Below are 25508 nucleotides of genomic sequence, written 5' to 3'. Positions count from 1 at the left end.
AAGGTCAATCCTGAGAATCACTACTCTAAGCCTTGCCCTTTGTTTTGACCTTTAAAATGGGGGTGAAGGTAAGTTGACTAAGGAATAATTATGATATCCCCACACTTTTTTTTTGTTTTAGGAAGAGAACAATGTTGTTCACAGTCAGAAGTTGGATATTCTGAAGAAAATGCTTCAGCAGGAACAAGAGCAGTTGCAGGTATTTGTTTTAAAGAGTAAGGGGGTATAACCAGCCACACAATACTGTTCTATTACCTTGTTTTTGTCTTTCATAGTCCTCTCAAGAAGAGTACAACAATTCCCCCTCCTCAAAGCTTTTTAAAGACATCAAAGATACCAGGAAGCACATTGGGCAACTGCAGGAACAACTATGCAAAGCCAAGGGCCCCTCACAGGTATGTAATGCAGACTGACATTGAAGCTCACGGTTTGTAAAACATTCTCATCCCTTGGGTTTATAGAGGCTACCATTTACTCGCCTTGTAATTTTAGTGAAGGTTGGCTGTAGAGGCCAGTGAATTGATGCAGTGCACAGTTATTGTAGGTAAAGGTTATTTCTCTTGTTAAGTGTATCCAGTCCACGGATCATCCATTACTTATGGGATATTCTCCTTCCCAACAGGAAGTTGCAAGAGGATCACCTAAGCAAAGCTGCTATATAGCTCCTCCCCTCACATGTCATACCCAGTCATTCTCTTGCAACTCTCAACATAGAAGGAGGTCGTGAGAGGACTGTGGTGTTTTATACTTAGTTTATTTAGTCAATCAAAAGTTTGTTATTTTTAAATGGCACCGGAGTGTGCTGTTTATCTCAGGCAGTATTTGGAAGAAGAATCTGCCTGCGTTTTTCTATGATCTTAGCAGAAGTAACTAAGATCCATTTGCTGTTCTCAGTGAGGTACTTCAGAGGGGGAATGGCGTGCAGTTTTTGCCTGCAAATAAGGTATGTGCAGTAAAATATTTTTCTAAGGAATGGAATTGGCTAAGAAAATACTGCTGATACCGAAGTAATGTAAGTAAAGCCTTGAATGCAGTGATAGCGACTGGTATAAGGCTTATTAATAGAGATACATACTCTAATAAAAATGTGTTTTAAAACGTTTGCTGGCATGTTTAATTGTTTTTTGACATATGTTTGGTGATAAAACTTATTGGGGCCTAATTTTTCCACATGGCTGGCTTAAATTCTGCATAGAAACAGTTAACTGAGGTTTCCCACTGTTGTAATATGAGTGGGAGGGACCTAATTTAGCGCTTTTTTGCGAAGTTAAAATTACAAAATGAATCATCCAGATTCCCTCAGCAGTCCCATGATTACTACAGGACATCTCTAAAGGGCTAAAAAGACTTCCAAAATCGTTTATAGGGAAGGTAATCCACAGCTCAGCTGTGGCTGTTTTGTTGTGTCTGTTTAAAAATGTCTGTCGTTTTTTTTTATCTGTTTTTTGCATTAAGGGGTTAATCATCCATTTGCAAGTGGGTGCAATGCTCTGTTACCTTATTACATATACTGTAAAAATTTCGTTTTATTTACTGCCTTTTTTTTCACTGTTTTTCAAATTTTGACAAAATTTGTTTCTCTTAAAGGCACAGTAACGTTTTTTATATTTGCTTGTTAACCTGATTTAAAGTGTTTTCCAAGCTTACTAGTCTCATTATTAGTCTGTTCTAACATGTCTGTCATAGAGGAAGCTCTGTGTTCATTATGTTTAAAGCCATGGTGGAACCCCATCTTAGAATGTGTACCAGATGTACTGATTTCATGTTAAACAATAAAGATCATTTTTTTGTCTTTAAGAACATTATCACCAGAGGATTCTGTCGAGGGGGAAGTTATACCGACTAACTCTCCCCACGTGTCAGACCCTTTGACTCCCGCTTTAGGGACTCACGCTCAAATGGCGCCAAGTACATCAAGGGCGCCCATAGCGTTTATTTACCAGAGGATTCTGTCGAGGGGGAAGTTATGCCGACTAACTCTCCCCACGTGTCAGATCCTTCGACTCCCGCTTCAGGGACTCACGCTCAAATGGCGCCAAGTACATAAAGGGCACCCATAGCGTTTATTTTACAAGACATGGCAAAGGTTGTGAATAATACACTGGCAGCGGTATTAGTCAGACTACCTGAAATTAAAGGAAAGCAAGATAGCTCTGGGGATAGTTACAGAGCATACAGACGCTTTAAGAACCATGTCTGATACTGCCTCATAATATGCAGAAGCTGGGGAGCTTCGGTCTGTGGGTGATATTTTTGACTCAGGGAAGATGATTTAACCTGATTCTGATATTTCTACATTTAAATTTTATGCTTGAGAACCTCCACTTGTTGCTCAGGGAGGTTTTAGCTGCTCTGACTGTGTACAATCGCAGTGCCAGAGAAATTGTGTAGACTGGATAAATACTATGCAGTGCCGGTGTGTACTGATGTTTTTCCAATACCTAAAGAGGTTTACTAAAATTATTAATTAGGAATGGGATAGACCAGGTGTGCCGTTCTCTTCCCCTCCTATTTTTAGAAAAATGTTTCTAATAGTTGCCACCACACGGGACTTATGGCAGACAGTTCATAAGGTGGAGAGAAGAGTTTCTACTCTAGCTAGCGTACCACTTACCCTGTCGAGGGCAGTTGTGCTTTTTTAGATCCAATGGATAAAAAATTAGAGGGTTACCTTAGGAAAATGTTTATTCAACAAGGTTTTATCCTGCAGCCCCTTGCATGCATTGCTTTTGTCACTGCTGCTGCAGCGTTCTGGTTTGAGTCTCTGGATGAGGCTTTACAGGTAGCGACTCCATTGGATGAATACTTGACAAGCTTAGAGCTCTTAAGCTAGCCAATTTCTTTGTTTTCTGATGCCTTGTTTTTTTTTGTCTAAACTAACGGCTAAGAATTCTGTTTTTTTTTTACTATGCTGGCGCGCACAGCGCTATGGCTTATATTATGGTCAGCTGTCGTGACTTTACTAAATAAGCTACTTAACTTCCCTTCAAGGGGCAGACCCTATTCGGCCCTGGTTTGAAGGAGATTATTGCTAATATCACTGGAGGAAAAGGTAATGCCCTTCCTCAGGACAGGTCAAAATCAAGGGCCAAAAAAGTCTAATTTTCGTGCCTTTCGAAACTTCAAGGCAGGCGTGGCATCAATTTCCTCTAAGGCAAATCAAGAGGGAACTTTTGCTTAGTCCAAGACGGTCTGGTGACAACCGGGCCTGGAACAAAGATAAGTAGGCCAAGGAGCCTGCTGCTGCCTCTAAGACAACATGTAGAACGGCTCCCTATCCGGTAACGGATCCTGTAGGGGGCAGACTTTCATTTTTCGCCCAGGCGTGGGCGAGAGAGAGAGGCCCAGGATCCCTGGGCATTGGATATTATATCCCAGAGATATCTTCTGGATTTCAAAGCTTTTCCCCCCCAAAAAAAGGGGAGATTTCCTCTTTCACAATTATCTGCAAACCGGATAAAGAAAGAGGCATTCTTACTCTGTGTACGAGACCCATCCAGTTCCAGGGGAGGAACAGGGATAGAATTTTTACTCAAATCTGTTTGTGGTTCCCAAGGAGAGGGAACCTTCAGATCTATTTTGGATCTAAAGATCTTAAACCAATTCCTTAGATTCCATCATTTAAGTTGGAAACTATTCGTACCATTTTAACTATGATCCAGGAGAGTCAATAGAGGACTACAATTGATTTGAAGGATGCTTATCCTCACATTACGATGCATAAAGATCACCATCGTTTTTCATGTTTGCCTTTCTAGACAGGCATTACCAGTTTGTAGCTCTTTCCTTTGAGTTAACTACAGCCCCAAGAATCTTTATGGAGGTTCTGGGGTCGCTTTGGCGGTCCTTAGACCGCGGGGCATAAAAATGGCCCCTTATTTAGACGACATCCCGATACAGGCGTCAAACATCCAAGTTGCCAAGTTTCATACGGACGTAGTAATGGCATTTCTGAGATCGTATGGGTGGAAAGTGAACAAGGAAAGAGTTCTCTATCCCCAATCTCAAGGGTTTCCCTCCTAGGGATTCTGATAGAAAATTTACCTGACGGAGTCAAGGTTGTCAAAGTTTCTAAATTTCTGCCGTGTTCTTCATTCCATCCGCGCCCTTTGGTGGCTCAGTACATGAATGTAATCGGCTTAATGGTAGCGGCAAGGGACATAGTATCGTTTGCACGCCTACTTTTCTGATCGCTGCAACTATGCTTGCTCAGTCAGAGGAACGGGGATTACACAGATTTGTTCTCCTGTTAAATCTGGACCAAGAGATCAGAGATTCTCTTCTCTGGTGACTATCTCGGGTCCATCTGTCCAAGGGTATGACCCGCAGGTCAGATGGGACAATTGTTACAACAGATGCCAGCCTTTTAGGTTGGGATACAGTCTGGAACTCCCTGAAGGCTCAGGGATAGTGGACTCAGGAGGAGACCCTCCTTCTTATGTATATTCTGGAACTGGGAGCGATATTCCATACTCTTCAGACTTGGCCTCAGTTAGCAACTCTGAGGTACATCATATTTCAGTCGGACAATATCACGACTGTGGCTTACATCAACCATCAAGGGGGAACAGAAGTTCCCTAGCGATGTTAGAAGTCTTAAAATAATTCTCTGGACAGAGACTCACTCTTGTCTATCAGCTATACATATCCCAGGTGTTGAGAACTGGGAGACGGATTTTCTAAGTCGTCAGACTTTTCATCCGGGGGAGTGGGAATTCCCTCCGGAGGTGTTTGCACAAATCAAGCATGAGAGTGCTTTGGCGTTTTTTGACAGCGCCTGCGTGGCCACGCAGGACTTGATATGCAGATCTGGTGGACATGTCATCCTTTCCACCACGGTCTCTGCTTCTGAGACAGGACCCTCTACCTCAGGGTCCTTTCAACCATCTAAATATAACTAATCTGAGTTGGACTGCCTGGAGACTGAACGTTTGATGTTATCAAAGCATGGCTTCTCCGAGTCAGTCATTGATACCTTAATACAGGCATGAAAGCCTGTCTCTAGGAAAATTTAACATAGATATGGTGTAAATATCTTGTTGTTATGAATCCAAGGGTTACTCATGGATAAAGTCTGGATTCCCAAGATATTATCTTTTCTCCAAGATGATTTTGAGAAAGGATTGTCAGCTAGTTCCTTAAAAGGACAGATTTCTACTGTCTATTCTTTTGCACAAGCGTCTGGCAGGTATTCTAGACGTTCAGGCTTTTGGTCAGGCTTTGGTTAGAACCAAGCCTCTGTTTAAAACTGTTGCTTCGCCATGGAGCTTAAACCTGGTTCTTAAGGTTCTTCTAGGAGTTCCGTTTGAACTTTTTCATTCCATAGATATCAAACTTTTATCTTGGAAAGTTCTTTCTTGGTAGATATTTCCTCGGCTATCTGCGTTACAATGTGATTCTCCTTATCTGGTCCTCCATACGGATAAGGTAGTCCTACGTACCAACCTGGGTTTTTACCTAAGGTGGTATCTAACAAGAATATCACTCAAGAGATTGTTGTTCCGTTCTTGTATCCTATTCCTTCTTTAAAGAAGGAACGTCTATTACACAATTTGGACGTGGCTCGTGCTTTAAAGTTTTTCTTACAAGCTACTACAGATTTTCATCAAACATTCACCTTGTTTGGTGTCTATTCTGGACAGAGGAGAGGTCAAAAGACTTTAGCAACCTCTCTGTCTTTTTGATTAAAAAGCATAATTCATTTAGCTTATGAGACTGCTAGACAGCAGCCTTCTGAAGGGATTACAGCTCATTCTACTAGAGCTGTGGTTTTCACTTGGGCCTTTTTAGAAGGAGGCTTCTGTTGAACAGATTTACGAGACAGAGTCTTGGTCTGCGCTTCATACTTTTTCAAATTTAACAAATTTGATACTTTGCTTCTTCTGAGGCTATTTTTGGGAGAAAGGGTTTTTTACAGGCAGTGGTCACTTCCGTTTAAGTACCTGCCTTGTCCCTCCCATCATCCGTGTACTTTAGCTTTGGTATTGGTATCCCATAAGTAATGGATGATCCGTGGACTGGATACACTTAACAAGAGAAAACATAATTTATGCTTACCTGATAAATTTATTTCTCTTGTAGTGTATCCAGTCCATGGCCCGCCCTGTCCTTTTAAGGCAGGTTTAAATTTTAATTAAACTACAGTCACCACTGCACCCTATAGTTTCTCCTTTTTTGTCTTGTTTCGGTCGAATGACTGGGTATGACATGTGAGGGGAGGAGCTATATAGCAGCTGTGCTTGGGTGATCCTCTTGCAACTTCCTGTTGGGAAGGAGAATATCCCATAAGTAATGGATGATCCGTGGACTGGATACACTACAAGAGAAATAAATTTATCAGGTAAGCATAAATTATGTTTTTTTTCTGACCCACCATAGAATATTATTATCAATGTGAAATTTGTTTTTTCAGAAGCAGCCAACTGTAGCTTTTAAAAACTTTTTTTTTTTTCCAATTAGTGATAAATTCTGTAATACAGCCAATAAGTTACAGAACTACTCTTTCTTTCCTAAGACATGGAGAGTCCACAACGTCATTCCAATTACTAGTGGGATATTCACTCCTGGCCAGCAGGAGGAGGCAAAGAGCACCCCAGCAAAGCTGTTAAGTGTCACTTCCCTTACCCATTTCCCCAGTCATTCTCTTTGCCTCTGTCAATGGAGGACGTGAAGTTGGTGTCTGAAGATTTGTATTCCTTTTTCGGGTACTTTTCCCTGCAAGCCCAGATTTGGGTTTAGCTGTGTCCACATCAATCTCTTGAGTAAGAGTAGTGGTGGCTTTTAAGCAGTTAGAAAGTGGTGAGGTGGTCCTTTCTTTGTTTTCTAACATATTTGCTACCTCATGGTATATTCTGCTAGAAGAGTTTCTGAATTATCTGTTCTTTCTTGTAAATCTCCTTTTCTGATTTTCCATCAGGATAAGGCAGTTTTGCGGACTTCATTTGAATTTTTACCTAAGGTTGTGAATTCTAACAACATTAATAGAGAAATTGTTGTCCCTTCTTTGTGTCCTAATCCTAAGAATTCTTTGGAGAGATCCTTACATTCTTTGGATGTGGTAAGAGCTTTGAAATATTATGTTGAAGCTACTAACGTTTTCAGGAAGACTTCTAGTCTATTTGTTATCTTTTCTGGTTCTAGGAAAGGTCAGAAGGCTTCTGCCATTTCCTTGGCATCTTGGTTAAAGCTTTTGAATCATCAGGCTTATTTGGAGTCGGGTCCGGCCCCACCTCAGAGAATTACAGCTCATTCTACTAGATCAGTATTCACTTTGTGGGCTTTTAAGAATGAAGCTTCAGTTGATCAGATTTGCAAAGCAGCAACTTAGTCTTCTTTGCATACATTAACTAAATTCTACCGTTTTGATGCATTTGCTTCTTCGGAAGCAGTTTTTGGTAGAAAAGTTTTTCAGGCAGCTGTTTCAGTTTGATTCCTCTGCTTATGTTTGAGTTTTTTCTTTTCATTATGAGAATAAACTTATATTTTGGGTTGTGGATTTATTTTTTTCAGCGGAAAATGGCTATTATTATTGTATCCCTCCCTATCTAGTGACTGGAGTTCCACATCTTGGGTATTACTATCCCATACGTCACTAGCTCATGGACTCTTGCCAATTACATGAAAGAAAACATAATTTATGTAAGAACTTAAAGGGACACTGAACCCAATTTTTTTCTTTCATGATTTATATAGAGCATGACATTTTAATCAACTTTCTAATTTACTCCTATTATCAATTTTTCTTTGTTCTTTTGCTATATTTATTTTAAAAGTAGGAATGTAAATCTTAGCAGCCAACCCATTTTAGGTTTAGCACCATGGATAGCGCTTGCTTATTGGAATCTTACATTTACCCACCAATAAGCAAGCATAACCCAGGTTCTCAACCAAAAATGGGCCGGCTCCTATGCATCATATTTTTGCTTTTTAAATAAAGATATCAAGAGAACGAATAAAAATTGATAAAATGAGTAAATTAGAAAGTTGCTTAAAATTACATGTTCTTTCTGAATCATGAAAGTAAAAAATTGGGTTTAGTGTCCCTTTAACCTGATAAACTCATTTATTTCATATTGGCAAGAGTCCATGAGACCCACCCTTTTTATGGTGGTTATGATTTTTTGTATAAGGCACAATTATTTCCAAATTCCTTTGTTGATGCTTTTTACTCCTTTCTTTATCACCCCCCTACTTGGCTATTTGTTAAACTGAATTGTGGGTGTGGTGAGGGGTGTATATATAGGCATTTTGAGGTTTGGGAAACTTTGCCCCTCCTGGTAGGATTGTATATCCCATACGTCACTAGCTCATGGATTCTTGGCAATATAAAAGAAATTAATGTATCAGGTAAGTTCTTACTTAAATTATGTTTTAATATATGTCTGAATATATATGCTCATTTGAGTATCTCAAACTCACATGAAAACCTGGCACAATTCCTTTTGCAAGATTCATTTCTTCTATAAAGGTAAGACAAGTCCACGGATTCATCCTTTACTTGTGGGATATTATCCTTCCCTACAGGAAGTGGCAAAGAGCACCACAGCAGAGCTGTCTATATAGCTCCTCCCTTAGCTCCACCCCCAGTCATTCTCTTTGCCTATTCTAAGTACTAGGAAGGGTAAAGTGAAAGAGGTGATAAAATATTAGTTTTTAATTCTTCAATCAAGAGTTTATTTTTAAATGGTACCGGTTTGTACTATTTACTCTCAGGCAACAGATGGATGAAGACTGCTGCCTGGAGGATGATGATCTTAGCATTTGTAACTAAGGTCCATTGCTGTTCCCACAAAGGCTGAGGAGTACAGGAAACTTCAGTGTGAGGAACGGTTTCATGCTATGCAGCAATGAGGTATGTTCAGTCATATTTTTTCTGGAGAGACTTTGTATTTCAGAAAGGCTGACATTATACCCAGGAGGGTAAGGGTAAGCAGTAATCCTAGAGCTAAAAGGAAGGGCATTACTTAGCTTGCTTATGGGGCCAATTACATATACGATTGATGGTGCAATCTTTACCTATTGTGTGTCTACCTTCAAAATTTTGAAAAATTTGGTGCATGTTTAGGCTGTTTTGCAGAAGGTGTATGCTTTTTTTTCTCTTAAAGGCACAGTACTGTTTTTTAAGATTGTTATTTTTTTCACTAAATAAAGTGTTTTCATGCTTGTTTGTAGTAATTACTAGCCTGTTCAACATGTCTGACATTGAGGAAAGTCAATGTTTAATATGTTTAGAAGCCATTGTGGAACCTCCACTTAGAATGTGTCCCTCATGCACTGAAAGGTCAATAAATTGTAAAGAACATATTTTAGCTACGAAAAGTATGTCGCAGGATGATTCTCAGTCAGAAGAGAATCGGGTTATACCATCTAATTCTCCCCAAGTGTCACAACCGTTATCGCCCGCACAAGCGGCGCCAAGTACTTCTAGTGCGTCTAATTCTTTCACCCTGCAGGATATGGCAGCAGTTATGAATACTACCCTCACTGAGGTTTTATCTAAGCTGCCGGTGTTGCAGGGGAAGCGCAGTAGGTCTGGTGTGAGAACAAACACTGAGCCCTCTGACGCTTTATTAGCTATATCTGATGTACCCTCACAATGTTCTGAAGTGAGAGATTTGCTGACTGAGGGAGAGATTTCTGACTTAGGAAATATGTTCCCTCAGACAGATTCAGATATGACGGCTTTTAAATTTAAACTATAACACCTCCGCTTATTGCTCAGGGAGGTTTTAGCGACTCTGGATGATTGTGACCCTATTGTAGTTCCAGAGAAATTGTGTAAAATGGACAGATTCCTTGAGGTTCCTGCCTACACTGATGTTTTTCCAGTCCCTAAGAGGATTTCGGAAATTGTTACTAAGGAGTGGGATAGACCAGGTATTCCGTTCCCTCCCCCTCCTACTTTTAAGAAAATGTTTCCCATATCAGACGCCGTGCGGGACTCGTGGCAGACGGTCCCTAAGGTGGAGGGATCTATTTCTACCCTGGCTAAGCGTACAACTATACCTATTGAGGACAGTTGTGCTTTCAAAGATCCTATGGATAAAAAATTAGAGGGTCTCCTGAAGAAAATATTTGTTTATCAAGGTTTTCTTCTCCAACCTATAGCGTGCATTGTTCCTGTAACTACTGCAGCGTCCTTTTGGTTCAAGGCTCTGGAAGAGGCTCTTCAGGTTGAGACTCCATTAGAAGATATTCTAGATAGAATTAGGGCTCTCAAGCTAGCTAATTCTTTCATTACAGATGCCGCTTTTCAATTGGCTAAATTAGCGGCAAAGAATTCAGGTTTTGCCATTTTAGCGCACAGAGCGTTATGGCTTAAGTCCTGGTCTGCTGATGTGTCATCAAAAGCTAAGCTTTTAGCCATCCCTTTCAAGGGTAAGACCCTATTTGGGCCTGAACTGAAAGAGATAATTTCAGACATCACTGGAGGGAAAGGCCATGCCCTTCCTCAGGATAAGATGAATAAGATGAAGACCAAACAAAATAATTTTCGTTCCTTTCAAAATTTCAAAGGTGGTCCCTCTTCCTCTGCCGCGAAACAAGAGGGGAATCTTGCTCAATCCAAGTCAGTTTGGAGACCTAACCAGACTTTGAACAAGGGTAAACAGGTCAAGAAGCCCGCTGCTGCTACCAAGACAGCATGAAGGGGTAGCCCCCGATCCGGGACCGGATCTAGTAGGGGACAGACTTTCTCTCGTCGCTCAGGCTTGGGCAAGAGACATTCAGGACTCCTGGGCTTTAGAAATAGTAACCCAGGGGTATCTTCTAGATTTCAAAGATTCTCCCCCAAGGGGGAGATTCCATCTTTCTCAACTGTCTGTAAACCAGACAAAAAGAGAGGCGTTCTAACGCTGCGTAGAAGACCTATATTCCATGGGAGTGATCTGCCCAGTTCCGAATACAGAACAGGGGCAAGGGTTCTACTCCAATCTGTTTGTGGTTCCCAAAAAAGAGGGAATTTTCAGACCAATTTTGGATCTCAAGATCCTAAACAAATTCCTCAGAGTCCCATCCTTCAAGATGGAGACCATTCGGACTATTTTGCCAATGATCCAGGAGGGTCAATACATTAAAAATTTTCTGACGGAGGTCAGGAAATAAAAGATTTTATCCATCTGCCGAGCTCTTCATTCCATTCCTCGGCCGTCAGTGGCTCAGTGTATGGAGGTAATCGGTTTAATGGTAGCGGCAGTGGACATAGTTCCGTTTGCTCGCTTGCATCTCAAACCACTGCAACTTTGCATGCTCAAACAGTGGAATGGGGATTATGCAGATTTATCTCCTCGGATAAATATGGACCAAGAGACCAGAGACTCTCTTCTTTGGTGGTTGTCACAGGATCATCTGTCCAAGGGAATGTGTTTCCGCAGGCCAGCATGGGTCATAGTGACGACGGACGCCAGCCTATTGGGCTGGGGTGCAGTCTGGAATTCCCTGAAAGCACAGGGATTGTGGACTCAGGAGGAGGCTCTCCTCCCGATAAATATTCTAGAACTGAGAGCGATATTCAACGCGCTTCAGGCGTGGCCTCAGCTGGCGTCGGCCAGATTCATAAGATTCCAGTCGGACAATATGACGACTGTAGCATATATCAATCATCAAGGGGGAACAAAGAGTTCTCTAGCGATGATAGCGGTTACCAAAATAATTCAATGGGCAGAGACTCACTCTTGCCATCTATCAACAATCTATATCCCAGGAGTGGAGAACTGGGAAGCGGATTTTCTAAGTTGTCACTTTTCATCCGGGGGAGTGGGAACTCCATCCGGAGGTGTTTGCACAATTGATTCAGTGGGGCACACCAGAATTGGATCTGATGGCTTCTCGTCAGAACGCCAAACTTCCTTGTTACGGGTCCAGGTCAAGGGATCCTCAGGCAGTACTGATAGATGCTCTAGCAGTACCCTGGTCGTTCAACCTGGCTTATGTGTTTCCACCATTTTCTCTCCTTCCTCGTTTGATTGCCAGAATCAAACAGGAGAGAGCTTCAGTGATTTTGATAGCACCTGCGTGGCCACGCAGGACTTGGTATGCAGACCTGGTGGACATGTCATCTCTTCCACCATAGACTCTGCCACTGAGACAGGACCTTCTGATTCAAGGTCTGTTCCAGCATCCAAATCTAGTTTCTCTGCGGCTGACTGCTTGGAGATTGAACGCTTGATTTTATCCAAGCGGGGTTTCTCTGAGTCGGTCATAGATACCTTGATTCAGGCTCGAAAGCCTGTCACCAGGAAAATTTATCACAAGATATGGCGTAAATATCTTTATTGGTGCGAATCCAAAGGCTACTCATGGAGTAAGATCAGGATTCCTAGGATTTTGTCCTTTCTCCAAGAAGGATTGGAGAAGGGGTTATCAGCTAGTTCCTTAAAGGGACAGATATCTGCTTTATCAATTCTACTGCACAAACGTCTGGCAGATGTTCCAGACATTCAGTCGTTCTGTCAGGCTTTAGTTAGGATCAAGCCTGTGTTTAAACCTGTTGCTCCGCCATGGAGTTTGAATTTAGTTCTTAAGGTTCTTCAAGGGGTTCCGTTTGAACCTATGCATTCCATAGATATTAAGCTTCTATCTTGGAAAGTTCGGTTTTTAGTTGCTATCTCTTCGGCTCGAAGAGTTTCTGAACTATCTACATTGCAATGCGACTCGCCTTATCTTGTTTTCCATGCTGATAAGGTGGTTTTGCGTACCAAACCTGGATTCCTTCCTAAGGTTGTTACTAATAAGAATATTAATCAGGAAATTGTTGTTCCTTCTGTTTGTCCTAATCCTTCCTCTAAGAAGGATCGTCTGTTGCACAACTTGGACGTGGTTCGTGCTTTGAAGTTTTACTTGCAAGCGACCAAAGATTTCCGTGAAACATCTTCTTTGTTTGTTGTCTATTCTGGAAAACGTAGAGGTCAAAAAGCTACGGCTACTTCTCTTGCCTTTTGGCTGAAAAACATAATCCGTTTGGCATACGAGACTGCTGGACAGCAGCCTCCTGAAAGAATTACAGCTCGCTCTACTAGAGCGGTGGCTTCCACATGGGCTTTTAAAAATGATGCTTCTGTTGAACAGATTTGTAAGGCTGCGACTTGGTCTTCGCTTCATACCTTTTCCAAATTTTATAAATTTGATACCTTTGCTTCTTCGGAGGCTATTTTTGGGAGAAAAGTTCTTCAAGCAGTGGTGCCTTCTGTTTAACCATCTGTCTTGTCCCTCCGTTCATCCGTGTCCTGTAGCTTTGGTATTGTATCCCACAAGTAAAGGATGAATCCGTGGACTCGTCTTACCTTTATAGAAGAAAAGTAAATTTATGCTTACCTGATAAATTGATTTCTTCTATGGTAAGATGAGTCCACGGCCCGCCCTGTCATTTTAAGACAGATCGTATTTTTTTATTTAAACTCAGTCACCTCTGCACTTTGTAGTTTCTCCTTTTTCTTCTTGTACCAGTCGAATGACTGGGGGGTGGAGCTAAGGGAGGAGCTATATAGACAGCTCTGCTGTGGTGCTCTTTCCCACTTCCTGTAGGGAAGGATAATATCCCACAAGTAAAGGATGAATCCCTGGACTCGTCTTACCATAGAAGAAATCAATTTATCAGGTAAGCATAAAGTTAGTTTTTTTATGTCATACAGAGACGTGAAATGCTAATTTGTCTGGGGCTACATATTGGAAACTCTGCAAGGGACTATTCACACCCAGGTAATATGATATTTGAGCCATCTCCTCAGCCAGAAACATTTTTTTTCAAATCTCATTAGGCCTCAAATGAAAAATCTTGGACATCATGTCTCTATCAATCCAGGGGTTCCTGTGATCTAGGTAATGAGACAGATGCTCTCTTTTGATGCTCTCTTTTGAACTCTTAAATGCTATGTTAATCAGGAGAAGTGTATCTTATATCTGATCTAAGACCTTGAATACACAAAATGTACCCAGTGATAAAATGAGCATGCTCAAACTTACTTATTTGAGAGATTTCATATTTATTTTATCATATATATATATATATATTGTCCACTGACATCTACCGATACCTTGACATGATACTTTTTGTATATAATGGTAAATATCTGTTGGTTATATTGTTGCGAGGTATCACACAGTTTCTCTTTACTTTGTTCCTTCTTAGTTACAGATCAGTCTATCACGCGCACACATCCTCAGCGTGTAGACTATGAAGGTTATCAAGTTAGGTTAATATTGGCCCATATAACCTTCCCTATTGCACACCATTCATTAATATAATTTGTGACTGTCACACCACTCTATCATAGTGCCGTTTCTTTGTGCTCAATTGCACGAGTAATTACTTATATGCGGTTATACTATTAGTGCTTGCATCGAGTCTAGATGCGGTTTAGAGGGATACCAATATGCAATATGCTGGATTAATAAATTAAAAATACCTCTATCATGCGCTAACATCCGCTGCAGGTAGATATTTAAATCAACTTCCCAACTGATTTATAATTAATATTACCCTTTATCGCCCTTCAATTTAAAAAAAATATTCCAGCATTAGAACTTGCCTTTCCCTGACATGTTTTGCCAACTTTTTGGCTTTCTCAGCTGGTACACTTATAGTTAGTGTGGTACCCCCTAGGCACAGCTGGTACAAGAACATAGCTATCAGATTGTTGGACACTTTTTTTTTAAATAATTGCCCATGTATATATCATTTATAAAAAGCATTCCCAGTAGCTGCAGTTTGTGGCAGGTTTAATTAATATATTTATATATAAAGTGCTCTAATAAGTGTCCGTCACTTCCGTTTGCTGTTCTGATATGTTTGCTATTCTGTTAGAACACCAGCCCATCTTTGGTTCAGCAACCTGGATAGGGCTTGCTGATTGGTGGGTACATTTAGCCACCAATCAGCAAGCTGTGCCCAGGTGCTGAACCAAAGATGGGCCTGCAATTGCATGCTGTATCTGAAGCATGAAAAAAAAAAATGGGTTCAATATCCCTTCAAGCATTACATTTTTGAAACTTTATAGAAATTGTCTGTAAAGTTATGAACTTTCAAAATTATTGTGCTGATGGTTGTCTTCACATATAGATATGTTTCTGATCTGGGTGTGTTTTTTTCATAACTACCCTTCATTTCAGCATACAAAACTATTGTGCTGGTGGTTATCTCCTCATATAGATGTTTCATAACTACCCTTCATTTCAGCATACAACACTATTGTGCTGGTGGTTGTCTCCTCATATGGATATGTTTCATAACTACCCTTCATTTCAGCATACAACACTATTATGCTGGTGTTTGTCTCCTCATATAGATGTTTCATAACTACCCTTCATTTCAGCATACAAAACTATTGTGCTGTCTGTCTCCACATATAGATATGTTTCATAACTACCCTTCATTTCAGCATACAACACTATTGTGCTGATGGTTGTCTCCTCATATAGATATGTTTCATAACTACCCTTCATTTCAGCATACAAAACTATTGTGCTGTCTGTCTCCACATATAGATATGTTTCATAACTACCCTTCATTTCAGCATACAACACTATTGTGCTGATGGTTGTCTCCTCATATAGATATGTTTCATAACTACCCTTCATTTCAGCATACAAAACTATTGTGCTGTCTGTCTCCACATATAGATATGTTTCATAACTACCCTTCATTTCAGCATACAACACTATTGTGCTGATGGTTGTCTCCTCATATAGATATGTTTCATAACTACCCTTCATTTCAGCATACAACACTATTGTGCTGGTGTTTGTCTCCTCATATAGATGTTTCATAACTACCCTTTATTTCAGCATACAACACTATTGTGCTGATTGTTGTCTCCTCATATAGATATGTTTCATAACTACCCTTTATTTCAGCATACAACACTATTGTGCTGATGGTTGTCTCCTCATATAGATATGTTTCATAACTACCCTTCATTTCAGCATACAACACTATTGTGCTGATGGTTGTCTCCTCATATAGATATGTTTCATAACTACCCTTCATTTCAGCATACAACACTATTGTGCTGATGGTTGTCTCCTCATATAGATGTTTCATAACTACCCTTCATTTCAGCATACAACACTATTGTGCTGATTGTTGTCTCCTCATATAGATATGTTTCATAACTACCCTTTATTTCAGCATACAACACTATTGTGCTGATTGTTGTCTCCTCATATAGATATGTTTCATAACTACCCTTCATTTCAGCATACAACACTATTGTGCTGATGGTTGTCTCCTCATATAGATATGTTTCATAACTACCCTTCATTTCAGCATACAAAACTATTGTGCTGATGTTGTCTCCTCATATAGATGTTTCATAACTACCCTTCATTTCAGCATACAAAACTATTGTGCTGATGGTTGTCTCCTCATATAGATATGTTTCATAACTACCCTTCATTTCAGCATACAACACTATTGTGCTGATGGTTGTCTACTCATATAGATGTTTCATAACTACCCTTTATTTCAGCATACAACACTATTGTGCTGATGGTTGTCTCCTCATATAGATGTTTCATAACTACCCTTTATTTCAGCATACAACACTATTGTGCTGATGGTTGTCTCCTCATATAGATGTTTCATAACTACCCTTCATTTCATCATACAACACTATTATGCTGATGGTTGTCTCCACATATAGATATGTTTCATAACTACCCTACATTTCAGCATACAACACTATTGTGCTGATGGTTGTCTCCTCATATAGATGTTTCATAACTACCCTTCATTTCAGCATACAACACTATTGTGCTGGTGGTTGTCTCCTCATATAGATATGTTTCATAACTACCCTTCATTTCAGCATACAAAACTATTGTGCTGATGTTGTCTCCTCATATAGATATGTTTCATAACTACTCTTCATTTCAGCATACAAAACTATTGTGCTGATGGTTGTCTCCTCATATAGATGTTTCATAACTACCCTTCATTTCAGCATTCAAAACTATTGTGCTGATGGTTGTCTCCTCATATAGATATGTTTCATAACTACCCTTCATTTCAGCATACAACACTATTGTGCTGATGGTTGTCTCCTCATATAGATATGTTTCATAACTACCCTTCATTTCAGCATACAACACTATTGTGCTGATGTTTGTCTCCTCATATTGATATGTTTCATAACTACCCTTCATTTCAGCATACAAAACTATTGTGCTGATTGTTGTCTCCTCATATAGATATGTTTCATAACTACCCTTCATTTCAGCATACAAAACTATTGTGCTGATGTTTGTCTCCTCATATAGATATGTTTCATAACTACCCTTCATTTCAGCATACAACACTATTATGCTGATGGTTGTCTCCACATATAGATATGTTTCATAACTACCCTTCATTTCAGCATACAACACTATTGTGCTGATGGTTGTCTCCTCATATAGATATGTTTCATAACTACCCTTCATTTCAGCATACAAAACTATTGTGCTGATGGTTGTCTCCTCATATAGATATGTTTCATAACTACCCTTCATTTCAGCATACAACACTATTATGCTGATGGTTGTCTCCACATATAGATATGTTTCATAACTACCCTTCATTTCAGCATACAACACTATTGTGCTGATGGTTGTCTCCTCATATAGATATGTTTCATAACTACCCTTCATTTCAGCATACAAAACTATTGTGCTGATGGTTGTCTCCTCATATAGATATGTTTCATAACTACCCTTCATTTCAGCATACAACACTATTGTGCTGATGGTTGTCTACTCATATAGATGTTTCATAACTACCCTTTATTTCATCATACAACACTATTATGCTGATAGTTGTCTACTCATATAGATGTTTCATAACTACCCTTTATTTCAGCATACAACACTATTGTGCTGTTGGTTGTCTCCTCATATAGATATGTTTCATAACTACCCTTCATTTCAGCATACAACACTATTGTGCTGATGGTTGTCTCCTCATATAGATGTTTCATAACTACCCTTTATTTCAGCATACAACACTATTGTGCTGATGGTTGTCTACTCATATAGATGTTTCATAACTACCCTTCATTTCATCATACAACACTATTGTGCTGATGGTTGTCTCCACATATAGATATGTTTCATAACTACCCTTCATTTCAGCATACAACACTATTGTGCTGATAGTTGTCTACTCATATAGATGTTTCATAACTACCCTTCATTTCAGCATACAACACTATTGTGCTGATGGTTGTCTCCACATATAGATATGTTTCATAACTACCCTTCATTTCAGTATACAACACTATTGTGCTGATGGTTGTCTCCACATATAGATGTGTTTCATAACTACCCTTTATTTCAGCATACAAAACTATTGTGCTGATGGTCGTCTCCTCATATAGATATGTTTCATATCTGTGGTTTTGCGTACTAAGTTAGTGTTCCTCCCCAAAGTAGTTTCAAACCGGAACATTAATCAGGAGATTGTTGTTCCTTCCTTGTGTCCTAATCCTTCTTCTCCAAAGGAACGGCTTTTGCACAACCTGAACGTGGTGCGTGCATTAAAATTCTATTTACAGGCGACTAAGGATTTTCGTCAGTCTTCTGCTCTGTTTGTGGTATTCTCTGGGAAACGTAAGGGTCAGAAAGCTATGGCTACTTCTCTTTCTTTGTGGCTGAAGAGTATCATTCGCTTTGCCTATGAAACTGCTGGACAGCAGCATCCTGAGAGAGTTACCGCTCATTCTACGAAGGCTGTTTCCTCTTCCTGGGCATTCAAAAATGAAGCTTCTGTGGAACAGATTTGCAAGGCTGCAACTTTGTCCTCTTCACACTTTTTCAAAATTCTATAAGTTTGACACTTTTGCCTCGGCTGAGGCCGCTTTTGGGAGAAAGGTTCTTCATGTAGTGGTGCCTTCCGTTTAGGTTCCCTGTCTTGTCCCTCCCTTATCATCTGTGTACTCTAGCTTGGGTATTGATTCCCAATAGTAATTAGATGATCCGTGGACTCACTGTGTCATTAGAAAGAAAACAAAATGTATGCTTACCTGATAAATTTCTTTCTTTCTTGACACAATGATTTCACGGCCCGCCCTGTTCTTTAGACGGGTTGTTGGTATATTAAAAACTTCAGACACCTCTGCACCTTGTTGCTTCCTTTCTCTCCTTTGCTTCGGTTGAATGACTGGGGTTGTAGGGAAGGGAGGTGATATTTAACAGCTTTGCTGTGGTGCTCTTTGCCGCCTCCTGCCGGGCATTAGTGATATTCCCAATAGTAATTAGATGATCCGTGGGCTCATCGTGTCAAGAAAGAAATACATTTATCAGGTAAGCATAAATTTTGTTTTTTGACTTGAGTTTCCCTTTGAGTTGACCCCCCCCCCCCCGAGTTTCTGATTATCATGCCCTATGACTAGAAGCCAGTCAGTTTACTCCATTTGTTGCGTTTTAACATTGGTACTTGTAGTTTAGTCTGTGCTTATTGAATAAAGAAGGTGAGGAATTATGTAAACTGTTTTCCCATTAAGTGTTAAACCTGCTGCTTTAAAATGGGGGTTAGATTTTAAGAAAATCCCAGAGGCAGAACTTTTCTTCACTTTCTGCAATAAGTTGTTTTTGTTTTGTTTTTATAAAAAACATTTCTGCAGGTGATTTTGAAATAAAATAACATTTTAAATTAAGCAGTTACATTAAAGTACCAGCTCAATTGCAATGTGTTGATTAACTGGAGAGTACATTTTTTTTTTTTTTTTAAATATCTCAAATTAATGTGTTTACTTTTCACTTAGTCTAACATCACAAGGTAGAAATGAAGTAACCTATAAAGAAATATACAAAAAGAAGGCGCCCATAGCTTTTGTATATTTATTTTTACTTTACCGCTAAAGTGAGTGGCCATCTCACTTTATGAAGAGCTGCCTGCATACTATTGCCGTACACTTTGTACCCGAATATCAGATTTTGCGATCACAAAACAACTAAGGAAAGAACCAAGAGCTTTTGGGTTCCGTTACATCCCTTACTAGGGAATCTATTAACTTTTGGCACTTTTTGTATTTGTTTTATGATATATATTTCTCTTGTAAGGTGTATCCAGTCCACGGGTTCATCCATTACTTGTGGGATATGTTGTGGGATATGTTGCAAAGAGGACACCCACAGCAGAGCTGTCTATATAGCTCCTCCCCTAACCCCCACCTCCAGTCATTCTCTTTGCAAGCTCTCGACAAGATAGGAAGTATAAAGAGATATGTGGTGATTTAGTGTAGTTTTCATTTTCATTCAAGAGTTTGTTATTTTAAACGGTACCGGCGTTGTACTGTTTGCTCTCAGGCAGATATTAGAAGAAGAATTCTGCCTGGAGGATAATGATCTTAGCGGATTGTAACTAAGGTCCATTGCTGTTCTCACACATAACTGAAGAGTATGGGAAAACTTCAGCTGGGGGAACGGCCTGCAGATTGTCTGCTTTGAGGTATGTTCAGTATAATTGTATCTAGAGAGATTATAAAGTCTAGAAAATGTTGACAGAGCCTTTTTGGAAATGAGGTAAGCTAGATGCAGTGATTTAATAACGACTGGGATCAAGCTTGCAAGGTTGGGTAATACTCATGTTATTTGTTTCTGGTGATTAAGGTGATAAAAACATTTTCTTTTTGCACATGAAGATCATTTTTTGAGAGGGTTTAAACTTTGTTTTTGGGGTTTTACTTGTCCACATGGCTTTTTCAGAAACTCCTAGGAGTGTTTCTTTAAGGCCCCTCTGACATCGAGTGTGGTGGGAGGAGCCTATTTTTGCGCCTCAGTTGCGCAGTTGCTTTCCTTCTAAGACATCAAGCTTCTCTAGAGGAGTCCTGTATCTGAGGACCACTAAAGAGGGTTTCTTCCATTCCTGTTCGTCCCTAAGGGCAGGTAGGCGCCACAGCTCTGTGTTTAGCGGTTTTGTACCGGTGGTAGACGTTTTTTCAATCCGGTTTGGGGGCCAAAGGGTTAATCGTCCATTAATCGTCCATTTGCAAGTGGGTGCAATATTACCTTGGTCTCATATACACACTGTAAAAATTTTGAAGAGTTTACTACTTTTTTTCACTGTTTTGTATTTTAAGTGCTACTTTTTTTCTCTTAAAGGTACAGTACCGGTTTGATGAAATTGCTGTTTTTTTACTTTCATAAAGTGTTTTCCAAGCTTGCTTGTGTCTTTGCTAGTCTGTTAAACATGTCTGACATAGAAGAATCTACCTGTTCAATATGTTTAGAAGCCATTGTGGAACCCCCTCTTAGAATGTGTACCACTTGTACTGAACTATCTATAAGTTACAAAGACCATATTGTGGCTTTAAAAAATATATCACCAGAGGATTCTCAGACTGTAAGAAGGGAGATTATGCCATCTAGCTCTCCCCATGGGTCAGAACCTGTAACACCCGCACAAATGACGGCAAATGCATCTAGCGTGTCTAATTCTTTTACTTTACGAGACATGGCGGCAGTTATGAGTCCTACTCTCACAGAGGTGTTGTCTAAACTGCCAGGGTTACAAGGAAAGCGAGACGGCTCTGGGGCTAGAACAAATACAGAGCTTTCTGACGCTTTAGTAGATATGTCCGATATGCCCTCACAATGTTCCGAAGTTGGCGCAAGGGATTTGATATCTGAGGGGGACATTTCAGATTCAGGGAAGTTATTACTTCAGCCCGACTCTGACATGACAACATTTACATTTAAGCTTGAACACCTCCGTTTATTGCTTAGGGAGGTCTTAACGACTCTGGATGATTGTGACCCCATTGTGGTACCAGAGAAGTTGTGTAAAATGGACAAATACTTTGCAGTGCCTGTTTACACTGATGTTTTCCCAGTCCCTAAAAGGTTTTCGGAAATTATAACTAAAGAATAGGATAGGCCAGGTATACCGTTCTCTCCCCCTCCTGTGTTTAAAAAGATGTTCCCCATAGCTGACGCCATGCGGGACTCATGGCAAACGGTCCCCAAGGTGGAGGGAGCTATTTCTACTTTAGCTAAGCGTACAACTATTCCGATTGAAGACAGTTGTGCTTTCAAAGATTCTATGGATAAAAAATTGGAGGGTCTCCTAAAGAAAATTTTCTTACATCAAGGTTTTCTTCTCCAGCCTCTCGCATGCATTGCTCCAGTTACGGCTGCAGCGGCCTTTTGGTTCGAGTCTCTAGAAGAGGCTCTACAAGTGGAGACTCAGTGGGATGAGATTTTAGACAGGATTAAAGCTCTTAAACTTGCTAATTCCTTTATTTCAGACGCCGTGTTTCAGTTAACTAAACTTGCGGCTAAAAATTCAGGTTTTGCCATCATGGCGCGTAGGGCGCTATGGCTTAAGTCCTGGTCAGCAGATGTTTCATCAAAGTCTAAGCTTCTTAACATCCCCTTCAAAGGAAAGACCCTATTCGGGCCTGATCTGAAGGAGATCATTTCTGATATTACTGGGGGAGAAGGTCACGCCCTTCCCCAGGATAAGTCTAATAAGTTAAGGACCAGACAGACTAATTTTCGCTCCTTTCGAAACTTCAGGAGTGGCGCAGCTTCCGCTTCCCTTAGTACAAAACAATAGGGAAATTTTGCCCAGTCCAAGCCAGTCTGGAGACCTAACCAGGCTTGGAACAAGGGGAAACAGGCTAAAAAGCCAGCTACTGTCTCTAAGACAGCATGAAGGAGTAGCCCCCGATCCGGGACCGGATCTAGTGGGGGGCAGACTTTCTCTCTTCGCCCAGGCTTGGGTAAGAGACGTTCAGGATCCCTGGGCAGTGGAGATCGTTTCCCAGGGATATCTTCTCAAATTCAAAGGTTCATCACCAAAGGGGAGATTTCATCTCTCACAACTATCTGCAAACCAGATAAAGAGAGAGGCATTCTTACATTGCGTTCAAGACCTACTGGTTATGGGAGTGATCCACCCAGTTCCAAGGGAGGAACAGGGGGAGGGTTTCTATTCAAACCTATTTATAGTTCCCAAAAAAGAGGGAACTTTCAGACCAATCTTGGATCTCAAGATCCTAAACAAATTCCTCAGGGTCCCAACCTTCAAGATGGAGACAATCCGAACCATTCTTCCTATGATCCAGGAGGGTCAATATATGACTACCGTGGACTTAAAGGATGCTTATCTGCACATTCTGATTCACAGAAATCATCATCAGTTCCTCAGGTTCGCCTTCCTAGACAGGCATTACCAGTTTGTGGCTCTTCCCTTCGGGTTAGCCACGGCGCCAAGAATCTTTACGAAGGTTCTAGGGTCCCTACTGGCGGTCCTAAGGCCGCGGGGCATAACAGTGGCTCCTTACCTAGACGACATCTTGATCCAGGCGTCGACTCTTCAAATCGCTAAGTCCCATACGGACATTGTTCTGGCCTTTCTGAGGTCTCACGGGTGGAAGGTGAACACAGAAAAGAGTTCTCTCTCCCCTCTCACAAGAGTTTATTTCCTAGGGACTCTGATAGATTCAGTAGAAATGAAAATTTTTCTGACATAGGTCAGGATATCAAAGCTTCTAACTTCCTGCCGTGCTCTTCATTCCATTTCTCGGTCATCAGTGGCTCAGTGTATGGAAGTAATCGGCCTAATGGTAGCGGCAATGGACATAGTTCCGTTTGCCCGCCTACATCTCAGACCCTGCAACTTTGCATGCTCAATCAGTGGAATGGGGACTACACAGATTTGTCTCCTCTGCTAAATCTGGATCAAGAGACCAGGGATTCACTTCTCTGGTGGTTATCTCGGGTCCATCTGTCCAGGGGAATGAGCTTCCGCAGGCCAGAGTGGACTATAGTGACAACAGATGCCAGCCTTCTGGGCTGGGGCACATTCTGGAACTCCCTGAAAGCTCAGGGTTTGTGGACTCAGGAGGAGGCCCTCCTCCCGATAAACATTCTGGAACTAAGAGCGATATTCAATGCTCTTCAGGCATGGCCTCAACTGGCTGCGGTCAGGTTCATCAGATTTCAGTCAGACAACATCTCGACTGTAGCCTATATCAACCATCAGGGGGGAACAAGGAGTCCCCTGGCAATGATGGAGGTTTCCAAGATAATTCTATGGGCAGAGGCTCACTCTTGCCATCTCTCAGCTATCCATATCCCAGGAGTAGAGAACTGGGAGGCGGATTTTCTAAGTTGGCAGACTTTTCACCCGGGGGAATGGGAGCTTCACCCGGAGATATTTGCCCAACTGATTCATCTATGGGGCAGACCGGAGCTGGATCTGATGGCGTCCTGTCAGAATGCCAAGCTTCTTTGTTACGGGTCCAGGTCAAGGGATCCTCGGGCAGCACTAGTAGATGCCCTAGCAGCGCCCTGGTCCTTTAGCCTGGCTTATGTGTTTCCACCGTTTCCTCTTCTCCCGCGTCTGATTGCCAGAATCAAGCAGGAGAAAGCTTCAGTGATTTTAATTGCTCCTGCGTGGCATCGCAGGACTTGGTATGCAGATCTGGTGGACATGTCATCCTGCCCACCATGGCCTCTGCCATTGAGGCAGGACCTTCTAATCCCAGGGTCCATTCAAACACTCAAATCTAACTTCTCTATGCCTGACTGCGTGGAGATTGAACGCTTGATCTTATCAAAGCGTGGTTTTTCTGATTCTGTTATTGATACCTTGATCCAGGCTAGGAAGCCTGTCACCAGGAAGATCTATCACAAGATATGGTGTAAATATCTTCATTGGTGTAATTCCAAGGGTTTCTCATGGAGTAGGGTCAAGATTCCTAGGATTCTATCTTTTCTCCAAGAAGGATTGGAAAAGGGATTATCAGCTAGTTCTTTAAAAGGACAGATATCTGCTCTGTCTATTCTCTTTCACAAGCGCCTGGCAGATGTTCCAGACGTTCGGGCGTTTTGTCAGGCTTTAGTCAGAATCAAGCCGGTATTTAAACCAGTTGCTCCGCCATGGAGTTTAAATTTAGTTCTTAAAGTTCTTCAAGGGGTTCCGTTTGAACCTATGCATTCATTAGATATCAAACTTTTATCTTGGAAAGTTTTGTTTCTAGTTGCTATCTCTTCAACCCGAAAAGTTTCAGTTATCTGCTCTGCAGTGTGATTCACTCTGTTACGTACCAAGCCAGGTTTTCTTCCTAAGGTTGTTTCCAATAAAAATATCAATCAGGAAATTGTTGTTCCTTCTCTGTGTCCGAATCCTTCTTCCAAGAAGGAACGGTTGTTGCACAATCTGGATGTGGTTCGTGCTTTAAAGTTCTACTTACAAGCAACTAAGGATTTTCGTCAAACATCTGCCTTGTTTGTTGTCTATTCTGGAAAGAGGAGAGGCCACAAGGCTTCGGCAACTTCTCTTTCTTTTTGGCTGAGAAGCATAATCTGTTTAACTTATGAGACTGCTGGCTAGCAGCCTCCTGAAAGGATTACAGCTCACTCTACTAGAGCGGTAGCTTCCACATGGGCATTTAAAAATGAGGCTTCTGTTGAACAGATTTACAAGGCGGCAACTTGGTCTTCGCTTCATACTTTTTCTAAATTCTACAAATTTGATACTTTTGCTTCCTCGGAGGCTATTTTTGGGAGAAAGGTCTTATAGGCAGTGG

General features: G+C 40.9%; 1 protein-coding gene across 3 annotated transcripts in view; it reads left to right on the top strand.

Moving 5' to 3' along the window:
- The window catches only part of ARHGEF12 (Rho guanine nucleotide exchange factor 12), a 1204049-nt gene that overhangs the window by 576391 nt on the left and 602150 nt on the right, over positions 1-25508 (top strand). For all 3 annotated transcript variants that reach the window (XM_053691590.1, XM_053691589.1, XM_053691591.1), the window contains 2 exons: positions 122-199; positions 276-395. In XM_053691590.1, coding sequence (XP_053547565.1) covers positions 122-199; positions 276-395 — 198 coding nt within the window. The remainder of the gene's footprint in view (positions 1-121; positions 200-275; positions 396-25508) is intronic.

This window comes from Bombina bombina, chromosome 8, assembly GCF_027579735.1.
Source record: "Bombina bombina isolate aBomBom1 chromosome 8, aBomBom1.pri, whole genome shotgun sequence".
Taxonomy (NCBI): Eukaryota; Metazoa; Chordata; class Amphibia; order Anura; family Bombinatoridae; genus Bombina; species Bombina bombina.
This window is presented reverse-complemented; position numbering and strand designations above follow the sequence as displayed.